Source organism: Plectropomus leopardus, chromosome 9 (assembly GCF_026936395.1).
Source record: "Plectropomus leopardus strain MGB_pleo_1.0 chromosome 9, ASM2693639v1, whole genome shotgun sequence".
In the NCBI taxonomy this organism is placed as follows: Eukaryota; Metazoa; Chordata; class Actinopteri; order Perciformes; family Serranidae; genus Plectropomus; species Plectropomus leopardus.
In genome coordinates, this window is record NC_142184.1 from 38,032,073 (window position 1) to 38,052,332 (window position 20,260).

General features: G+C 40.2%; 1 protein-coding gene across 6 annotated transcripts in view; it reads left to right on the plus strand.

Annotated features, from left to right (window-relative positions):
- vps13d (vacuolar protein sorting 13 homolog D) overlaps positions 1-20,260 on the plus strand; it is a 130,559-nt gene that overhangs the window by 96,140 nt on the left and 14,159 nt on the right. For all 6 annotated transcript variants that reach the window (XM_088082700.1, XM_088082699.1, XM_088082702.1 and 3 more), the window contains 12 exons: positions 341-516; positions 918-1,041; positions 1,291-1,526; positions 1,638-1,740; positions 2,242-2,399; positions 2,566-2,674; positions 3,352-3,522; positions 4,737-4,841; positions 5,070-5,219; positions 5,969-6,118; positions 6,778-6,874; positions 6,973-7,121. In XM_088082700.1, the coding sequence (XP_087938826.1) occupies positions 341-516; positions 918-1,041; positions 1,291-1,526; positions 1,638-1,740; positions 2,242-2,399; positions 2,566-2,674; positions 3,352-3,522; positions 4,737-4,841; positions 5,070-5,219; positions 5,969-6,118; positions 6,778-6,874; positions 6,973-7,121 (1,728 nt within the window). The remainder of the gene's footprint in view (positions 1-340; positions 517-917; positions 1,042-1,290; positions 1,527-1,637; positions 1,741-2,241; positions 2,400-2,565; positions 2,675-3,351; positions 3,523-4,736; positions 4,842-5,069; positions 5,220-5,968; positions 6,119-6,777; positions 6,875-6,972; positions 7,122-20,260) is intronic.

The following is a 20,260-nucleotide window of genomic DNA, read 5'->3' on the forward strand; positions in this document are numbered from 1 at the left end:
TGGTAAATTGTACGTAAAAAACAACAACTATCTCATATTTGCTGAAATTGTCACCATATCCTGAAAGAAGTACATGAGACAGATGACCTGTGAGAAAGGTTATCTACCTCGCAAATGGCAATTGCTAGAATCTACTGAGGGGCACCAAAAATAACCAATCCAAGTGGAGGAGTCTCTAATGCAGCTGTTAGTCACTGTTCACCAACTGTGGTCAAACTAGGCAGAGAAATATTTTAGTGTACTGTTTAGTTGTATCACAAGAAAGTGATTAAGCTTCACCTGCAATGGGACAATAAAAATACAATATGACAGACATCATTGATGAAAACATTTGTTTTAGGGTACAGCCAACCCAGAGGGTTACATCTCCACCTTGCCGGGCTCTAGTGTTGTCTTCCACTGGCCTCGCAACGACTATGACCAGCTGCTGTGTGTGCGCCTCATGGACACCCCCAACTGCACCTGGTCTGGAGGCTTCGAGGTCAACAAACCCAAGTCCTTTCATGTCAACATGAGGTGAGCTAGATACACACTTTCCAGCACCAACTAATTTTATTTCCTCATAGCCATGGCTCTGTAAGCACCTGCTTACATCCATTGTTTACTTTCCTGTACAAATAGTACATCTTGATGGAAGAATTTACTGTATGCTGTATAACTCATATATTTTATCAGTTTCCTAACTTTGCTTACTTGAAAAATTGTGTTTAGATCATTTCAATAGCTTGAGTTAGCAATAGTTTATTATTAAGCTCTTGGGTTGAAAATGGAAGGTGAAGGGGCGTCCAGAAGCTTACCTGGCAGAGCGGGCGCCCCATATACAAAGTCTATGTCCTTGCCGTAGCGGCCGTAGGTTTGATTGCAGCCTCGGCCCTTTGCTGCATAACTTTGATTGATTGATTGATTGATTTGAACAGGGACACACTGGGGAACTGTTTCTTCCTGCGGACAGAGATCACTCTGAAGGGAGCCACCTACCAGATCTCTTTCACTGACACCGACCAGCTGCCTCCACCCTTTCAAATAGACAACATCTCTGAGGTGAGCTGCTGCTGTGACAGCTTCAGTAGAATGACCTGTTACTAAGGGGTGGACATAATTACTGAAGAAAAAAAGAGTCCTGTCACCAAGTAACTTACTGGTCTCCCAGTCCTCTCTCCATAAACTCCACGTTTTTGTGGTCTGGACATGACGAAAGTAACAGAAGTAGTTATGAAGAATTTAAAAAAAAGCTCAAGTCAATAAATGAATTATAATACTGAATAGATTGTATTGTTTGAACTCTTGCAGGTGCCTATTCAGTTCTGGCAGCATGGAGTGGCTGACATCCGGCTGCACACCGAGGTAAAGGCAGGCTCAGTCCTGGACTACGCCTGTGATGAACCCACACTGCCTCCCTACCTCACACTGACTGTGAAGGGAGCTGGATCTTCAGAGGTCACATCTGACATGAACTTCTTCAGAGAATACAACAAGCTCTACTATGAGAACTTCATCTACATTGCAGCCACACACACTTTCTCACCGTAAGGACCAACACCATTACTTACTAAAAACAATGTCCTTAAATATCACTACACTTTCGCCATACAAATCTTAAAGTCATAAAAATAAGCAGCACCATTTTGTTGATTCAGCAATGTTGAGAAAAGACCCGTTGGGAAAAAGCGTCTGGTGAGCTGTGCTGAACTGGTTCTCGATGTGGACACCAAGACTCAAAGGGTCATCCTGAAAAAGAAGGTAGTGTTTGGAATTTCAAATAATCAAGAATGAACAAAAGACTTCCATCTAAAATGTGTGTAAGATGGAAAACAAGAGGTTTCCATAAAAAGTCACACTGTTAGAGTGTTTTTAAAACTTGGAAATTGCATGGACTGTTTAAATTGTCATTGTTGTACAAGTTTAAAGAGGAAGAGGAAAAAACAGCGCTAAGTTGATCAAGTGTCAGTTGATTGCAAGAACATTAAATACTGTAGATAATCACTGATGAACAATTAATTGTTTAAATGCCATGTGAGCATGTGCTGTTTTTCTCTTTTTTTCTGTGATTATAAACTGAGTATGAGACTATCGCGCAGAAGATGTCACCTTAGGCTCTGAGAAATGCTGATCTTATCAAACATTACCTCAAGGTGTAAGCTTATTATGAAAATATTCATTACTTGAAGGCAGCCCATGAAAAAAGCATGAAGACAAGGTCCACAATTGAATGTGTTAACATGTACTTTGATTGTTGTGCAGGAGCCAGGGAAGCGCTCCCAGCTATGGAGGATGACCGGGACTGGCATGCTCTGTCATGAAGGCTCATCTCCACCCCAGAGCAAGCCAGCACAGCCACGCCCACTGGACTCCTCCTTGGTGCTGGACATCGCTGGGCTCGCAGCTGTTAGTGACAACAGGTGTGTGCTGTGTGCAGCTGTAATGTGTCCAGAGCTCAACACAACAGATATTTCACTCAGGGGTCATGAACACTCAGTTGTTGACACTGGACCATAAACTGGGAGGGAATATATAATTGAGGACAGGATGTGAGGTGTCTCTCTCTGTACTTGTTTGTCTCTCCAGTTTTGAGCCGTTGATGCTGAGGAGGCCAGACTCACGCCGGAGCACCACTCAGACATGGTACTTCAGCTCAGGCATGCTGACCTGTGGCCTTCCCCGGCTGGTAGTACAGGTGGGTGCACCAAGCCAAATCAAAACAATTCAATTTAATTTATAAAGCCCATTATCACAAATCACTGTTTGCTTCTGAGAGTTTTACAACATACTATAATGGGGGAAAAATGGTAGAAATCTTAGGAAGAAGGCATCAAACTGGAGGATATAAGAATGTAAACTCTTTGTGAGAAAGTTTATGTCTCATACAAAAAGAATGTATCGTCTCTAACAGATGAATTATGCACCCTCTACACATTGGTTAAATTTAAGTCCCTTATAAAGAGATAAGGCACTCTGGAGGCAGCTTCTTGAAAACTTGAAAAAGATGGAGAGGATGTCTACTCTTTTTTTTTTTAAAGAAAAAAGGACAGACAGACATACAATAAGCAATAAAGAGCAATTACGGTAGATCAAAAAATGATGTATAGGAGGAAGAAAGAGAGCGAGAGAGTAAGAAAGGGTGGAAGAGAGAGAGAGTGGGTGAGAGATGCTCAGCAACAATAATAGTAATAACAACAAGCAATGTTAACTTGGCTGTGATTATGGAGTTTGAAAAATGTTGTTATTCAGAGTTTAGCCAACTGTTTTCCTCAATGCACTGCTGTGGAGTTTGGAGCCCTGAGATTTTAGTGTTGAGACATGTTCTACACTTTTGTCTTTATGTTGAGCTTTCCTATTTTTGACCTACTTCAGGTGAAGGGTGGGGTGGCAGGTCTGTATGATGGAGCAGAGGTGGTGCTGGGGCCAGACTCAGGGCTGCAAGAGCCTGGCCCTGAGCAGCAGTTCATCAACCAGAAGATGAGACCTGGTTCTGGTGTGCTGTCGGTCCAGGTGCTGCCAGATGGACCCACACGTGTCTTGCAAGTGAGAACAAGGCCTATAAATATTCAAAAAGGAGTAAAAAAATTTCAACACTAATAGCGCTGATACTGAGTAGATCTTTAAGATATTAGTGTTTTGGTTAATCTAAACTTCTACCAAAATATTTTAGAACAAAGGTTTCATCCAGCTGTTCGTTTGCCTCTACTCTTGCGTTGAGCACTTACGATGCACTGCACTCTGCACCATTGCATTCGAATGTTGAAGATCTAAGATAAGGGCTCTTTATCAAAAAAATCTTAACTCTCGTGAATCATTGATAATTAGTTTACTTTGTCCAAAATCTGTAAGAAGTCTTTGGGCCCTACCTTGCACCTGGCACAAAGTAGTGCACAAGTGCAGTGTAGCCATCATTGTTAGTTTTAGACAGACATAGTAATCATTTTCATGGCCAGCGCCCACGTTGCGTCAGTAGCACTTGTGCCCATCTGTGTGCCCCAAAAACAAGGATTATGTGCACTTTTCTGCTATTTTGAGGCAGCAGAAGGCGATTGTGCAGTCAAGCATCAACAAAAACTTGGTCTAAAGTCAGAATGGTTCAGAATTCCTTGCTACTGTTGCCAATTTAAGAGCACATTATTCAGATACTGAGATGTGCACATATGGGTGGGTTCACAACAATAGTACACTCTTCTTGTGACACACACAGGAACACGCTGATGTGTTGTAGGTTGGTGAAATAATACATCAATAATGAGGAAAATATCATTGGCATTCTGTAAAATGTTGTGTAGCAGAGAGCAGAGCGAGCTGCAGTGCTGCTGACAGCCTATTCAAAGAGACACACAAAAAAAAGCAGCAGTGTAACCACACAAGTTTTTATGTAAGTAAGCTCTGGAAATTATTCATTGAAATCATACATGTCATTGTAGTAATAGTTCACGTTTCACCAAAAATACACTAGATACCTTTTACTGAATTTAATTCCCTCAATGTGTTCAATACATACAGCATGTGAGTCTGGACGTTTGGTTGATTGAGGGATACAGTCGCAAGAGTAATTCTAGTTATGATATGTCATTTTGAATATTTCAGCAGATATTGTAATGAACTGACATCAGAGACATTAGAGGCTGTAGATTTGTCTCACCCCTGCTTCTGTATATTTAACATTTTGACTGTATTTTGTATTTTTAGTTTTATTTAGAGTGATGACCTCATCATTTCTCACAGACGTTTGTTTGTTTGTTTGTTTGTAGGTCAGTGACTTCAACCAGAGGAGAATGATCCGGACCTCACCCAGCACAGAGCAGGACAGGGGCAAAGAGGATGTGAAAAAGGGGGAGCCTGAGCAGGAGCTGGAGGCAGGAGGAGTTTGTTACAGACATCCATGCTTAAAAAAAAAAAAGAACTACATGACACATTCATGATCCCCATTTGTTATTTATTTTTTGAAATGTTTTCAATCATAGTTCCTCATTTTATTTGTTATGTTTTAAAAACCATGTGTGTGTGGTTCCAGGTGCTGAGGGGCTTCTACAGTAATCGTCAGTGTGTCTCAGTGAGAGATGTCTCTTTCTGTTTATCCCCAGGTGTTGGTGAACATGGAGGAAGGTCTGGGTGTGTCTCTGGTCAGCAAGGTCCCTGAAGAGCTTGTGTTCATTACTCTGTCTGGTATAGATGTCCACTTCACCCGCACTGCTGCCAACGAGGTGTTGGAGCTCAGCATTCAGAACATCCAGGTGAGCTCACCACAGCCATGGGAACATTCAGTATTTAACTTCAAGTTCAAATTGTATGTGTGACACCATTTAAAAAAAAAGCTATTGATGGTGCTTGACATGATGATAAAAACTAAATACGCTTACTGTTTTTCTTAGATAGTGACAGGCAATCTAGTGATGTAATTCATGTCATTAAAGAAAGGTGAATGACTAAAGCTGTCTGTCTTTCTCTATATTCCCATTGTATATATATATATGTATATATACGTGTGTGTGTGTGTGTGTGTGTGTGTGTGTACACATGCCTAAAAGAATACACATTCAAATAATAATTTCAGCTTTGTGTTAGACTGCTAGATTTTTAGTTGACTCCTGAAGTGAGTTTAGAACAGCCCCATAACAGTCTCATTCAGCAGGAATCAGATGATGTTGATCACTTGTGAAAACACCTGCTTTTTAAAGCTAATCATTGTCTTCTTGCTATTCTACTTGTCATTTAGATGAAATCTTGCTGAAAGCGATTCTCAGAATCACACAATTTGGAAATGGCACGGTGGTAGATTGATTCCAGTGTTACTGACATTGATACATTTGTTATCCACTGTGCTTTGATCCAGAAGCTTCATGTAAACACTGAGTATGAAACATAGTCATTTAGTCATTCTTTTCTGCAAAGAATGCATTTAACTATAACATCTTGTCAGGACTGTGCTGTTTAAGTGGAGACTGTTGTCTTAATACTTGGTCTGTCATATGGTGTTCATCAGGTGGACAACCAGCTGCTGGGTACCACCCAACCTGTGATGCTGTGTGTGACACCAAGCTCCAGTGACAGCAGTGTCAATGACAGCGGCCCAGCCCTGCAGGTCAATGCAGTCAAGATTCCCAGCAGCCTCATGCTCACTGATCTGTACAAGGTGATTATCACACAATAAACCACTGCAGCGTTATGTAGAAATCATTGATGCTATAGAAACTTGAAAATGAAACTGCCGAAAGTCTTTCTTTATACCTCTGCACCAGCATTAGCCAAGGCTGGACGCATAATGTTTTGTCCATCCATGTGGACCATTCTTGTGAACACCATTTCTCAAGAATACTTTGGGAGGATTTCTTCAAATTTAGTAGAAACAATCACTTGGACTCATGGATGACCTGATTAGATTTTGGTGATCAAAGGTCAAGGTCACAGTTACTTTGCATTCATCTCATACTTCGATATCACTGTGTTCCGCAAAAATAGTCAGGAACAGAAGGGGAGATATTTGGTCACACAGTGAATTGGTGACACTAATCTTGGGTGCCCATCCTAGATCTTCTGTGCTGCTGGGGGAAAAATGTGTGTGGAAAAATGTGTGTGAAGTATCCATGTTTTCACAGACATTGATGTAAGCTGTAAGACAAACTTGACTGGTGCATGTAGGCAGACAACTACAGGGCAGTATTTCTAGTTTTCAGATCAGTACTAGATAATTCCTGATTTCTTGTGCAAACTAGAAACCAGACATTTTTAGTTTGCCAAAGAATAGCAAACTTTAGAGTCACGACTTATGATATGACCATTATGTGTTTACAGCACCTCATGGTGACGGCCAGGCGCTTCACAGTCATCATCGAGGAGAAACTGTTGCTCAAGCTGCTCAGCTTCTTTGGATACGGACAGACAGAAGCTGGTGGGTCACTTGTTGAATGTTAATATTTGTGAGATGCTGCAAGTTAGAAGATGTTTTTGCTTAAAAGTAAAATAACAAGTGAACTGTCATAAATTCAGAGCTAGAGAAATTGGATGAAAACATCTACGAGAAGCACAATGAGGATGCAGGACCTCCCAAACGTTACTACTTTGAGAACCTGAAGATCAGCCTCCCTCAGATCAAACTGAGCGTCTTTACCTCCCACAAGTTGCCTCCTGATCTCAAGGTGAGTTCGATCCTCTTTTTTATATCTTCTGCTGCCAAGCTTCATAAATCGGCACTTAGCGGATGTACAATAATGTCACCTCTAATAAAGAGCAACATGCTACCTTCTGTTGACATCATGAGGAGCTGACATCACCTGACTCCAAAAACCAAAGCTGCACAGACCTCCTGCAAATTGCATGGTTGCATGTTGTTAAGAAAATGGACTGGGGTTGTTTTAGAAAGGAACACCACCTAAATTCCAAATGCCAGTCTGCATTTGAGGACCCAGAGAATGCTTGTTTCCTTTTTTATACCTAAATGAGCTGTATTCTGTAGCAGTGTTCTCTGGGAAACTGGAAATGTCCCCATATACTCAGGTGTAATTTAGATAACTGTTTCCCAAGCTGGGGATCCCAGCCCCCCTACCAGGGCTCACTGAAGCTTTACAGGGGATTGCAAGGTCTTACTGATGTAAAGGGGTGTAACAATCCTTTTTTTCTTTAAAAAAAAGAGTAGACATCCTCTCCATCTTTTTCAAGTTTTCAAGAAGCTGCCTCTCTCACCCACTCTCTCTCTCTCTTCCACCCTTTCTTACTCTCTCGCTCTCTTTCTTCCTCCTATACATCATTTTTTGATCTACTGTAATTGCTCTTTATTGCTTATTGTATGTCTGTCTGTCCTTTTTTCTTTAAAAAAAAAAAAGAGTAGACATCCTCTCCATCTTTTTCAAGTTTTCAAGAAGCTGCCTCCAGAGTGCCTTATCTCTTTATAAGGGACTTAAATTTAACCAATGTGTAGAGGGTGCATAATCCATCTGTTAGAGACGATACATTCTTTTTGTATGAGACATAAAACTTTCTCACAAGGAGTTTACATTCTTATATCCTCCAGTTTGATGCCTTCAGTTCACTCAATAGAATTTCTGTCCAGACATTTATCAGATCACAATCCAGTCATATCCACTTTTAATTATGGCAATATCGAAAATAGGGCCACTAGATGGAGGTTTAATTCCACTCTCCTAAAAAGTGAAGAGTATCTGACACAATTGAGAGTGAAGCTAACTGAATTTATAAATTTTAACGCAAATAGCGTCTCAGATAGGACAGTGGTTTGGGCCTTCATCACGGGATTTGTGTGAAATAATGCCATACAGTTCAGTTCCTATTTACATAAAAGCCGGCTTCAAAAGATATCCACATTAGAAGGAGAATGTATTACTTTAGATAATGATTTAAAAAGGAAACACACCATAACACCTGCACACTTACTCCATGCCACACAAGTTTCAATACCACTTGGATCTTCGTCAGGTCAGATGTTTGAAAAGATGAAACCACACCTATATTTATACATAATGCACACCAATAGGCTGACGAGCTATATGGCTGCAGGTGTGGTTAACCATCTGAACCATTCAGGGTAGTTAAGCAATGGACAATAAACAATTAAATAGATTACATAAGAAATACATTGAAGGAATGCATAGACAAAAAACTGATGTCAAGGCCACATCACAGAAACAGTCGATAAAACATTATATCACAAATCTTAATATCACCATACATCTTTTTTATCAAAAACCTTAATATTAAAATCATCAGGTGGCCTCTATGACATGTATTGGCACTGAGCATGTTTGGTCTCCAAGAAGAGGAGAAGATTTAAATACTCTCCTACTTCAGTAGTTTCCACATCTTCATCGTCCAGACTTTGACAACCAGAGGTTTAAACCAAGAATACGAGATTAAACATTTCCTCTCAATCAAATTACTTTTTTTTTGAGGGCTTTTCTGTGTTTCATTGTGTCTTGTGTATCATTGTATTTTTTGAAGACTTTGACACACTAAAGGTGCAAACTTATTAATATAACAAGGTGTTTTTGTTATTATAATAAGTTTGTGTCTCTCCACATTGAGATTTTTACTCCTTCAAGGATATATGCCTTCTCCCTTTTTCCTCCATTGGAACCTGAACTAAAACATTTTTTCCTGTATTTGAACTTGATATGTTCTGCTTTTTAAGAGTTTGTTGTTAATATTGTAGTTTAATACAATTTTGAATGTAGGTGATGTTTACTTATGATGATTTCAATATTAAGGTTCTTGATAAAAAAAGATGTATGGTGATATTAAGACTTTTAATATGATGTTATCACTTAAGATAGACTTGATGTTTCTGTAATATGGCCTTAATATTACTTTTTTTTCTATACATTCAATGTATTTCCTATTTAATCTGTTTAGTTGTTTATTGTCAATTGCTTAACTACCCTGAACGGTTCAGATGGTTAACCACACCTGCAACCATAGAGCTTGTCAGCCTATTGGTGTATATATGTATAAATATAGGTGTGGTTTCACCTTTCCAAACATTTGACCTGATGAAGATTCAAGTGGGAATGAAACATTGTGTCTCCAATAAACTTGGAGTAAGTGTGCACGCATTACCTTTCTTTTTCATGCAAGTTTTTTTAAAATCTTTACGCCTATGTGATGTGTGTTTAACTGTCCTTTTTCAACTAACATTCAAGCAACAAGAAGTTAAGAGATCCACACCAACAATTAGATGTGCTAAGTAAGAAATACTATCTTCAACAGAGGAAATAAATAAGACATTTAGGAATTACTTAAAAGAACTGAACACAAGTGACTCAACGCCTACCAAAGACTTCACCAACTTTTTTAGTGGGCTAGACCTCCCTGCGTTGTTGATAGAGAAACCAAAAGTGTAGACATTCCTACTACTCTGTAGGAGCTACATAAAGCAGTCAGCACTACAAACAAGGGTCGTACACAAGGTATTAATGGCATACCCGTGGAGCTTTACCCAGCGCTTTGGGATATTTCTGGACCAGTATGGTTAGAAACACTGAAATACGCTTTTGAAAAAGGCACCTTCCACAGAGACCTAAACACAGCCCTAATCACAGTTATTAAAAATACAGTAAATGGAGGGACTTCCGGGGCGGTGGCTAAAGCGAATGGCTGCTTGAAAAATCTCGCTCCCAACCGGTCGGAAATAATCCCCTTGGAAGAGCACTAAAGCATAGAAAACCGTACAGAAACTTAGCATGGAAGGGGAAAAACAAAAAAAGACTAAATGTAAACCAGGCTCAAAACGCGATAAAGGAGAGTCAGTTGAAGAAACACACAGCGACGAGGAAAGCTACGAGAGCAATGGCGGCGCTAATGAAGAAGCAGCTAGCCCCTTCGTGCAGGCCGTTTATAACGAAATTCGGGCACTCAGGTTGGATTTGAAAAGTGAAATGAGTGAATTCCGACATTCCTTTCGCGACGACATGAGAAAGGAGCTGAACGAGTTTAGAGGAGAAATCGACAGGAAGCTTCAAGAAGCTACAAATGAGCTACAGGCTACTACAGCGAGAGTGGCGGAGGCTGAACAGCGCGTAAGCGACATTGAAGAATGGAATACGGCGGCTAAAGATGCTCTTACCCAGGCACTAGAGAACCAGGAGGCTTTGCAGGCAAAGCTAACCGAGCTAGAAGCACGCTCGCGCCGGAACAATCTCCGTATATACGGAGTACCAGAGGAATCAGAGGGGTCCAATCTGATGGAGTTTGTGTCGAATTTAATAAAATCACAAGTCGGCCCGCCGGTGGCGGACACGGACCTCGGAATACAGCGCTGCCACCGGGCACTCGCCCCAAAGCCTCCCCAAGGCGCACCGCCTAGATCACTGGTGATTTGCTTCCTCGAGTTCAGAGTGAAAGAACAGGTGCTGCACACAGCGTGGAGAAAGAAAGATGTTCGCTACAATGGGAAACGGATTTACTTTGATCAAGATTGTCCTCCCGAGATACTGAAGAAAAGAAAGGCATATGTGGGGATACTGAGAGCGCTTAAAGCCAAAGGAATCCGCTTCCAAACGCCACATCCAGCTAAGTTGAAGGTGTTTTTTGACAGCGGTACCCAAGTCTATGAGAGCGCGACAGAGGCTGCTAAAGACCTGAAGAAGAGAGGACTCCCCTTGGAAGACGTTAAGGAGCCAGACTCCACAGCGTTGAAACAGCGGAGACTAGCAACGTGGGAGAGGGCAGGTGCAGATTGCCGCAGACAGATAGTGGACCAGGGGCGTATAAAGGAGAGATTGTGGAGCTTTCAGCGTGCTCCACCGGGAGCATCAAAGGCTGATGAGTGAAACACCTGAGGGTAAACATCTCCATGTGACCACGGGGTAAATGACTGGAGTACCCCCTCAAAAGGTAAACCCAGTGACTGACAACTAAAATATCACCGCGGGACCTAGGACTAACCCAGTCCGGACCCACAGGGTCACCACTTCTTTAACACTGGGCTCCTGAAGTAAAGTGTTCTTGCCTCATGTAAAGAGGAAGAGTTATTATTGCACTCTAGTGAGCTTACCAAGAGATTTAACATTTAAATTGCCCTGGTCTGTTTAAGTTGAGCTTTATACTTACACAAGATGATAACGCTCTGGCCTTTGAGTTTTCGATTTTGTTTATTTACTACTATAAGAATGTAACTATTCCTCAGACCTCTCTAGGTTGAAATATTTTTTATACCTAAGGGGAAAATGCTTTTGTAACTTAATTTGTCAGCTTACTAACGAACTTAATTTTTTCTTCCCCAAATATGCTCATTCTCATACTTACACCTGAGATACATACACCTCTATCCTTTACCTATTTTATGAAGAGACTCAATGTTTTTATTTACTTGTTTATTTTTTTTGAGCTTGTTAAAGATGGAACTTTATACCGGGGATGGGGGAACTGTCTTGAAAGCAATGGTACTAGTGCAGAGTATCTTCTCTGTCACTGACGAGAGGCCCTCGATTGATGCGAGGATTTCCTCTCAACCCAAGGTTTTACCTGAACTTTGGATTTGGAAGTCTTTGGTTTTTGTTTTCCTGCTTTGTTGTTCATTGTTCTTGTTCAGGATATCATGGGTAAAATTACACAAGTGTACACAAGTTGAAAAGAGTATATGCATCATCAGGAATATAATATAGTCACGCTAAACGTCAATGGGCTACATAATCCGATTAAAAGGAGTAAAATCATAGCTAAAATGAAACGAGAAAAGTTGCAGGTAATCTTTTGGCAGGAGACACATCTTTCCTCTTTAGAACACGAAAAATTTTAAAAAACTTGGATTTCAAAATACCGATTACTCATCCCATAAATCAGGCCGCAGGAGGGGAGTGGCCATACTGATCCCTAATGCAGTAAATTTTGAATTTCTTTCAGAAGTGAAGGATAAGGAAGGGAGATTTGTTTTAGTAAAGGGCAAATTAGAAAATGAAGAAGTAACATTATTCAATGTACATGCTCCCCCAGGGAGCAACAAATTGTTTTTTAAGAAACTATTTGAACTGATAGTCATGGAAACGCAGGGAGTTCTAATTTATGGTGGTGACCTTAATGTTCAACTTCAACCTAAACTAGATACATCCAACCAGCGCCAAAAAAAAAGTCCAAATGCCATCATGATCCAGCGGATGCTTACAGAACTGGGTTTGATTGACGTGTGGAGGGAGTCTCATCCAGGAGAAAAGCAATTTACCTATTATTCCCCATGCCACTCTGTATATACACGAATTGACTATTTATTTATGTATAAATCAGACTGGCATAGAGTCAGGGACTGTAAAATAGGGATTAGGGACTTATCTGATCATTCAGGTGTGTACTTGACCCTGCATCTAACTAATCAACGGAAGAATACGCTTTGGAGACTTAACACAAGCATTTTAAATGACAAAACAGTACAGAAACAGATCTATCAGGAATTTGAAACATATCTACAAAATAATGATAATGGAGAGGTGTCTCCAAATACTTTATGGGATGCAGCGAAGGCGGTCATTCGAGGTAAGATTATTGCCCTCACGGCGTCCCGGAAAAGGGAAAAACAGAAAAGACTTATTGCACTACAAAGGGAATTGAAGTCATTAGAGATTAAACACATGGAACAAAAAGATCCCCAGATATTAATTAGAATAAACAAAATTAAACAAGACATAAATGGTATTTATGATGAGGAAATTGAAAAACAACTGAAATTTACCAAACAAAAGTATTATGAGACAGGGCCTAGGGCAATGAAACTTCTATCCTGGAGGATACGAAAGCAACAGGGGAAGAACACAATCTATAAAATTAGAAATCCTGAGTCACAAAATATTTGCAGTGAACCAGAGGATATCCAACGGACATTTGAACTATATTATAAAAACCTATATACCCAACCTGCCATGGCAGATACTACAATAATAGAGACTTTTCTGAGTTCACTGGACCTACCATCCATAGGAGAACAACAGAATAAAGAACTTATGGCTGAGATAACGGCAGAAGAACTGAGTAAAGCCATTTCAAGATTGAAAGCCAATAAGGCCCCGGGCTTGGACGGATACCCGTCTGAATGGTATAAAACATTTAAACTACAAATAACACCTGTACTGCTTAACTGTTTTAATCATACACTGAGAACAGGGGAAGCCCCACAATCATGGAAGGAGGCAGTTATTTCTGTCATCCCAAAAGTAGGCAAAGATAAAAAGGAATGCAGCTCATATAGACCAATATCGGTCCTGAATGTAGATTATAAATTATTTGCCTCAATCCTATCCAAGAGACTGGAGATCATTGTCCCAGATCTGGTAGACTTAGATCAAACAGGCTTTGTATTAAATAGACAGTCTCAGGATAATTTAAGGAGAACACTACAAGTGATGAGCCATATTACATCAGAAAATATTAGTGCAATGCTGATCAGCCTAGACGCTGAAAAGGCATTCGATTCGGTGGGTTGGGAATATTTATATAGGGTACTTGCAAGGTTTGGCTTTAAAGATGGCTTCATTAAATGCATCAAAGCGCTATACTTCTCTCCAACAGCCAGGATCAGGGTCAATGGACACCTGTCACAAACTATCTGTCTGAAAAGAGGAACACGCCAGGGCTGCCCCCTGAGTCCGACCTTGTTTGCCTTATTTATTGAACCCCTGGCTCAAGCTATTAGAGAGGACTCTGAGATAAAGGGGATCTCGATCAGAGGAGAAGAACATAAGACTTGTATGTTCGCAGATGATGTTCTGCTTTTTATTACAAGCCCTGACTCAAGTATTCCTAAATTGATGTCCCTGTTAAAAGTCTACAATTCATACTCTGGATATAAGTTAAATATTCAAAAAACTCAAACCCTCACATTTAACTATACACCCCATCCAGATACAAAAAAGGAATATAATTTTAAATGGGACTCTCCCACAATAAAATATTTAGGAATTAACCTCACAAAAGACTTGTCAAAACTTTTTGAAAACAACTACAGCCTCCTTAACAAAGAGATAAAATCTGACATCTCTCGATGGACTCTCCTCCCACTAGATATGAGTAATAGAATAGAAATAATCAAAATGAATGTGTTGCCACGGTTTCTTTATCTCTTTCAGTCATTGCCTCTGGAAGTACCCCAAAAACAGTTTGATGAGTGGAATGGGTGGATTTCAAGGTTCATCTGGAACAGTAGAAGACCCAGGATACAGTTTAAGATACTGCAGCTGAAAAAAGAGAGGGGAGGGAGAGCTTTACCATGCCTACAGGATTACTATTATGCTGCACAATTGAAACCCTTAGTATACTGGTGTGCCCCAAACTACGAATCTAAATGGAAATCCTTGGAAACTACACAGAGAGATACTCCAATACAATCAATAATAGGAAATAAAAGTCAAGCTGAAAGACATTATAAGAGCTTGAATCAATGGACTCAGTTCACTCTTAAGCTGTGGTTCAAGGTATTGAGGAAGTTACAAATAGAGAAACAGGCAAGGGTCTTGAATTGGGTAGCGTTTGATCCAGAATTTGAACCTGCTAGGTTGGATGGGGTCTTCAAACAGTGGGTTGGGAGAGGTCTCGCTTCTTTCTGTTCATTTACCTCAAACAGTGAATTTCAAAGTTTTAAGACAATTTCAGACACATTTGGATTGGTAAAGCAGGACTTCCATAGATACCTGCAAATCAGAGACTATTATATTAAAAAATTACAAATCAAAGAGGAAAACAAACACAACATAATTACTATATTTCATGACGCATACCAAAAAAAAGGCAATAAAAAGTTGGTCTCAAAAATATATGGAAGTATACAAGCCTCTAGAAATCACTCAACGATACCCATCAAACAAAAATGGGAGAGGGAGTCAGAAACACAAATTTCAGAGGAGACTTGGATGGAAATATGTGAGACTCAAGCAACCACTGCAAACTCGAGATCGCTGAGAGAGTTCGGCTGGAAGAATGTAGTGAGATTCTTTATCACTCCTAGAATAACTGCACTGCAAACGGGAACACAGAGCCGGGGCCTCTGTTGGAGAAAATGTGGAACCTCTATGGCTAATCATTTCCATGTCTTTTGGGCCTGCCCAAAAATCCAGTCACACTGGGGGGAGGTGGCTAATGAGATAAACAAAATAATGGGAGTGGAGTTAGACTACTCTTTTGTTACCTTATATCTAGGTAAAATACCTGAAACACTCCTACATAAGGATAAATACTTATTAAAGATACTTTTGGCAAGTAGTAGGAAAGCTATAACCCGGAAATGGTTGCAAGTTGACCCTCCAACATTGGCCCAGTGGCGTGGGATCGTGAAAGAGATCTACTATATGGAGAGACATATGGAGAAATGTACTGTCCGCTGGGAAAAATGGATTATGTATGCACTTTGTTTAGAATAGTACGACGTGATGTATGTAAAAATGTATTGAGATTTAAATGTAACACCCATGATAACCTCATGTTCTTTGTTTTTATATTTCAAATAATAATTAAAAAAAAAAGTTAAAAAAAAAAAAAAAATACAGTAAATGGAATGTGTCAACCACCATCCAATCTCACTAACAAATGCTGACCGCAAAATACTTTCCAAAGTCTTAGCCACTAAACTTGAGATAGTGGTTGGTATAATAATTAGCCCAGATCATTATTAAAGGGTGTCTAGCCTCTGATAATATCTGCAAGCTCTTACATATTCTGAGTATAACACATAAAATCCCACTGACCTGTGACCTGCTTTTTCTTGATCTGAAAAGTCCATGATTGCCTCAAATGGCTATACCTTTGAAGGTAGAGGGTAGGTTTATTTTGTCATTTTTCTTAAACTTGGTTGAGGAAGAAATTAAATTGAAGTTGACCCTAAATCCTGCTACATCTTTTTGGCGTCTGGAGGGTCGGCAGCGGACACTTATGTATCTTTTTCCAGATGGCAGCAGAGTGAACAGACTGTGGTTGGGGTATCTGCTGTCTTTCAGTATCCTTTGGGCTCTGACTCTGTGCAGACACCTGACTTCACAGAGGTCACTGATGCTCTGTATATGGGAACCAGTGTTGTTCTGAGCAGTTTTAATCACCCACTGTAGAGCCTTCCTGTCCTGGGCCGTGCACAAACCATGCTAGTTCATGATGTTTCCAGTCAGTATGCTTTCTATTGTTCCTCAGTCTTGCTCTGGAATTTAGCCTTCCTATGTTTCTGTAAGAAGTAGAGCCTTTTCTGTGCTTTTTTAACCTGGGTGGTGATGTTTGATGACCAAGATAGCTTCTCAGTGATAGTAATTCCAAGGAAACTATAGCTGTTTACCTGCTCCACCTCAGCTCCGCTGATGTAGACAGGGGTGTGTGTCTTTGCCTCCTTCTTTCTAAAATCATCAATCAGCTCAGTGGTTTTACTGACACTGAGTAGTAGGTTGGTCTCTGTGCGCCACTCTGCAAGATTATTGATTTCCTCCCGGCAATATGACCAATGATGGTGGTGTCACCTTGGTTACCTTACAAGAAGGAAGGAATTTGGTGGATTATCAGTACCTGATTTTTAGTCATATTTCCAGGCACTTCCACTTCGTCAGTTGATAAACTGGTTTACTGGAAATACCTGAACTCTATTGCTTAATATTGAGAGGATTTTGGTTGAACCAATTTACTTCAATGACATTTTATTTACAGGCCTTTCGTTCAGACAATGCAGACTGAAGTACAGCCAAATAATAGCCTACTCAATTCAAAATTTTTGAAAAATTGAAAAAATATTTAACTCGAAGTCACAATGCCATGTCAATGCACCAGTATTTTATAATAACCTATTTAAGTCTGGATGATAATATTTTACCTCACCACAATGCTACAATGCAGGTATACACAACTTAGGAGACATTATAAATGACTCAGGTTTAAGTAATTTCCAGGACTTAAAGGAAACACATAAACTAAGCACAAAAAGTAAGGAAATTTGTGTTTGGTTGATTGTTGTAATAGTGCTTCTTGGCAATAAATCTTATACCATTGGAAAGCCTGTTTATTTCACTTTTTAAATGGTGCCACAGTTGTAAGGAGCATGTATTTGTGGGATGAGCAGCAGAGCTCAGTATGTGGGTTGCGCCCATGAAAAACTTGCCAAATCTTCTCTGACAATGCCAAACAGCTTTTCTTGCTGTTGCTACTGACTCTTGTTTTGAGCTTCTGGTACCCCAGGTGATGACAGTCAGGTTCTTGATTGGCACCTGATTGTCAGTGCCTGTGAGCATGAGCCCTTCTACAGTGGTCAGTTGGTGTCTGTTCCAAGAATTGGCATGACACGTTTGACTGATCTGGATAAGGCCCGTGCGATAGGCCAACTTCAAGGTAGTGTTCTGCAAAACCAAGCTGTGGCATTATTTTGAGTGAGCCCTACTATCATCTCCAAAATGAAGGCCAGGTTCCATATAACGGGGGATGTCAGAGACAGGCCGCGAAGTGGGCGTCCCAAGAACACGACACCCAAGAAGACCGTTTCCTCACCCTGTCAGCACTTAGGAACCATAGGCAGTCTTCTACAGATTTGCAGTCAAGGTCTGCAGGACGGTATGGCTGGCTCTGCCCAGACAATCCGGAACAGACTGCACAAAGCCAATCTCCAGTCTCATAGGGCTGCCAGGAGACCTGCCAAGACTGCCCTTCACCGTCAGGCCCATTTGTGCTGGTGTCGGAAACATGTGCACTGGAACCTGAACATGTGAAGGAACGTTATGTTCAGCACTAAGTCCAGATTACGCTTACAGTAGTTGGATCGTAGGGTCAAAGTGTGGAGTAGATGCGGAGAACGCTATGCTGATTGCTGCACCGATAGAGTAACATCTTTGGATGGAGGCAGTGTGATGGTGGGGAACAGCATCAACCTCACTGGAAAAACGAGGTTTGTCATTATTGGAGGCAATCTCAATGCAGAGAGATATCGAGATGAGATTCTGCAACCAGTGGCAATCCCATACCTCTGGGACTGAACTCAATCCTCCAAGACGACAACGCTTGCCCCCACAGAGCAGGATTTATTAGAGACTACCTCCCGAATTTGGGAGTGGAGAGGATGGAATGGCCTGCCAGCAGTCCTGACCTCAACCCCATTGGACACTTGTGGGATCAGCTTGGGCGTGCTGTTCATGCCAGACAGAACCATGTTAGCTGACTTGCAACAAATGTTGGTTGAAGAATGGGATTCCAACCCACAGCAGTGTGTGACCAGGCTTGTGACTAGCATGAGGAGGAGGTGCCAGGCTGTTGTGGCTGTGTATGGTTCTTCTACATTCTACTGAGGCTCCTGTTTGTTAAATGAATAAATTGTTAAATTGCCAAAATATCTTGTTTCTTCAGACTTCAATCATCCAATCCAACAAACAAGAGTCCATAGCAGAAGAAGCTGTTTGGCATTGGCAGAGAAGATTTGGCAAATTTTTCATGGGCGCAACCCACATACTCAGCTCTGCTACTCATCCCACAATTGCATGTTCCTTACAAATGTGGCACCATTTAAAAGGGAAATATACAGGCTTTCCAACAGTATAAGACTTATTGCCAAGAAGCATTGTCACAACAAAGAAATAATCTACCAAACAAACACAAATTTCCTTACTTATTGTACTATGTTTAATTTATTGTATAGCTGCAGTTCCGTTCTGCTATATGGACTGCAAATATCTTAAGTGACAGCCAACTTATTATTCATCCAATACTAAGCCTAATTTAAAAAATTATCAGAATTACTTAAAGTACAGGTTTCATTTATCTATAGTACTTTGTTAGAACACACACAACCTCCGATTGGTATATTAATGATTTGGAATAAAATCTGCTTTGAATCATCAATAGATTGGACCAGACTTTGGAGAAATTTATCCTGTTCTTCTCAAAGTTTAAATCATAAATTAACAAATCTCAATTTTATGTATCAAACGTATTTGACTCTAAAGCAACAATATATAATGTATATATCTACATTTCCAAATTGTACCCTGTGTGATTTAAATCAGTTAGGGACTTTCTTGCATATCATGTCGGAGTGTCCATTGGTTCAAAATTTTTGGGAACAAATTACAAATCATCTATCAGAAACATCTATCAGAAAAAATTGAGATTTTAGCTATGGAGCTTTCTGTTGCTAGGATGAATGGTGCAGGACATGTTATGCTTGAGGCAAGGGAGAAGACACTCAACTTAGCTAGAAATATGATATGAATTTTTATTTATACTTCTTCATTAAACCTAGAAATGTATTTATTTTATCGTGCACATGCAAGAAACCTTGTATATGTGTAATGGAGAAAGACCCATGGGGAAGGGGTGGGTTAGGGTTGGGCAACTTTGAAAAGATGCAGGTGTATTTTATTTATTTATTTATTTAACTTCTTTGTATCTATTGTTGTCTCTGTCATAGTAGTAGTAGGGCTATATAATATTTATTTCTTTATTCTCTTTGTTAAGGGAATATAAAATATGTATTTAATTTGCTATTATTGATATTTATAAGTCATATTGACAGCACTTATTGCTTGATTTATACCTGCAAGTTGGGTTGAAAATAAATAAAATAATTGGTCACAAAAACAATCAGCATCCTTAGTGGGTGTTCTTATTCTTCAGGTGAGTGAAGACTGAATGAAGAGCAGTAGATATGGCATCCTCTGTGGATCTGTTGGTTCTGAAAGCATACTGGTGAGGGTCCAGGCTGGCAGGGATGGTGTCTTTGATGTGCTGGAGAACCAATTTATCAAAGCACTTCATCAGGATGGGAGTAAGAGCCACGGGGCGTTAGTCATTAAGACTAGACACAGCAGACTTTTTCAGTACAGGAATGATGATG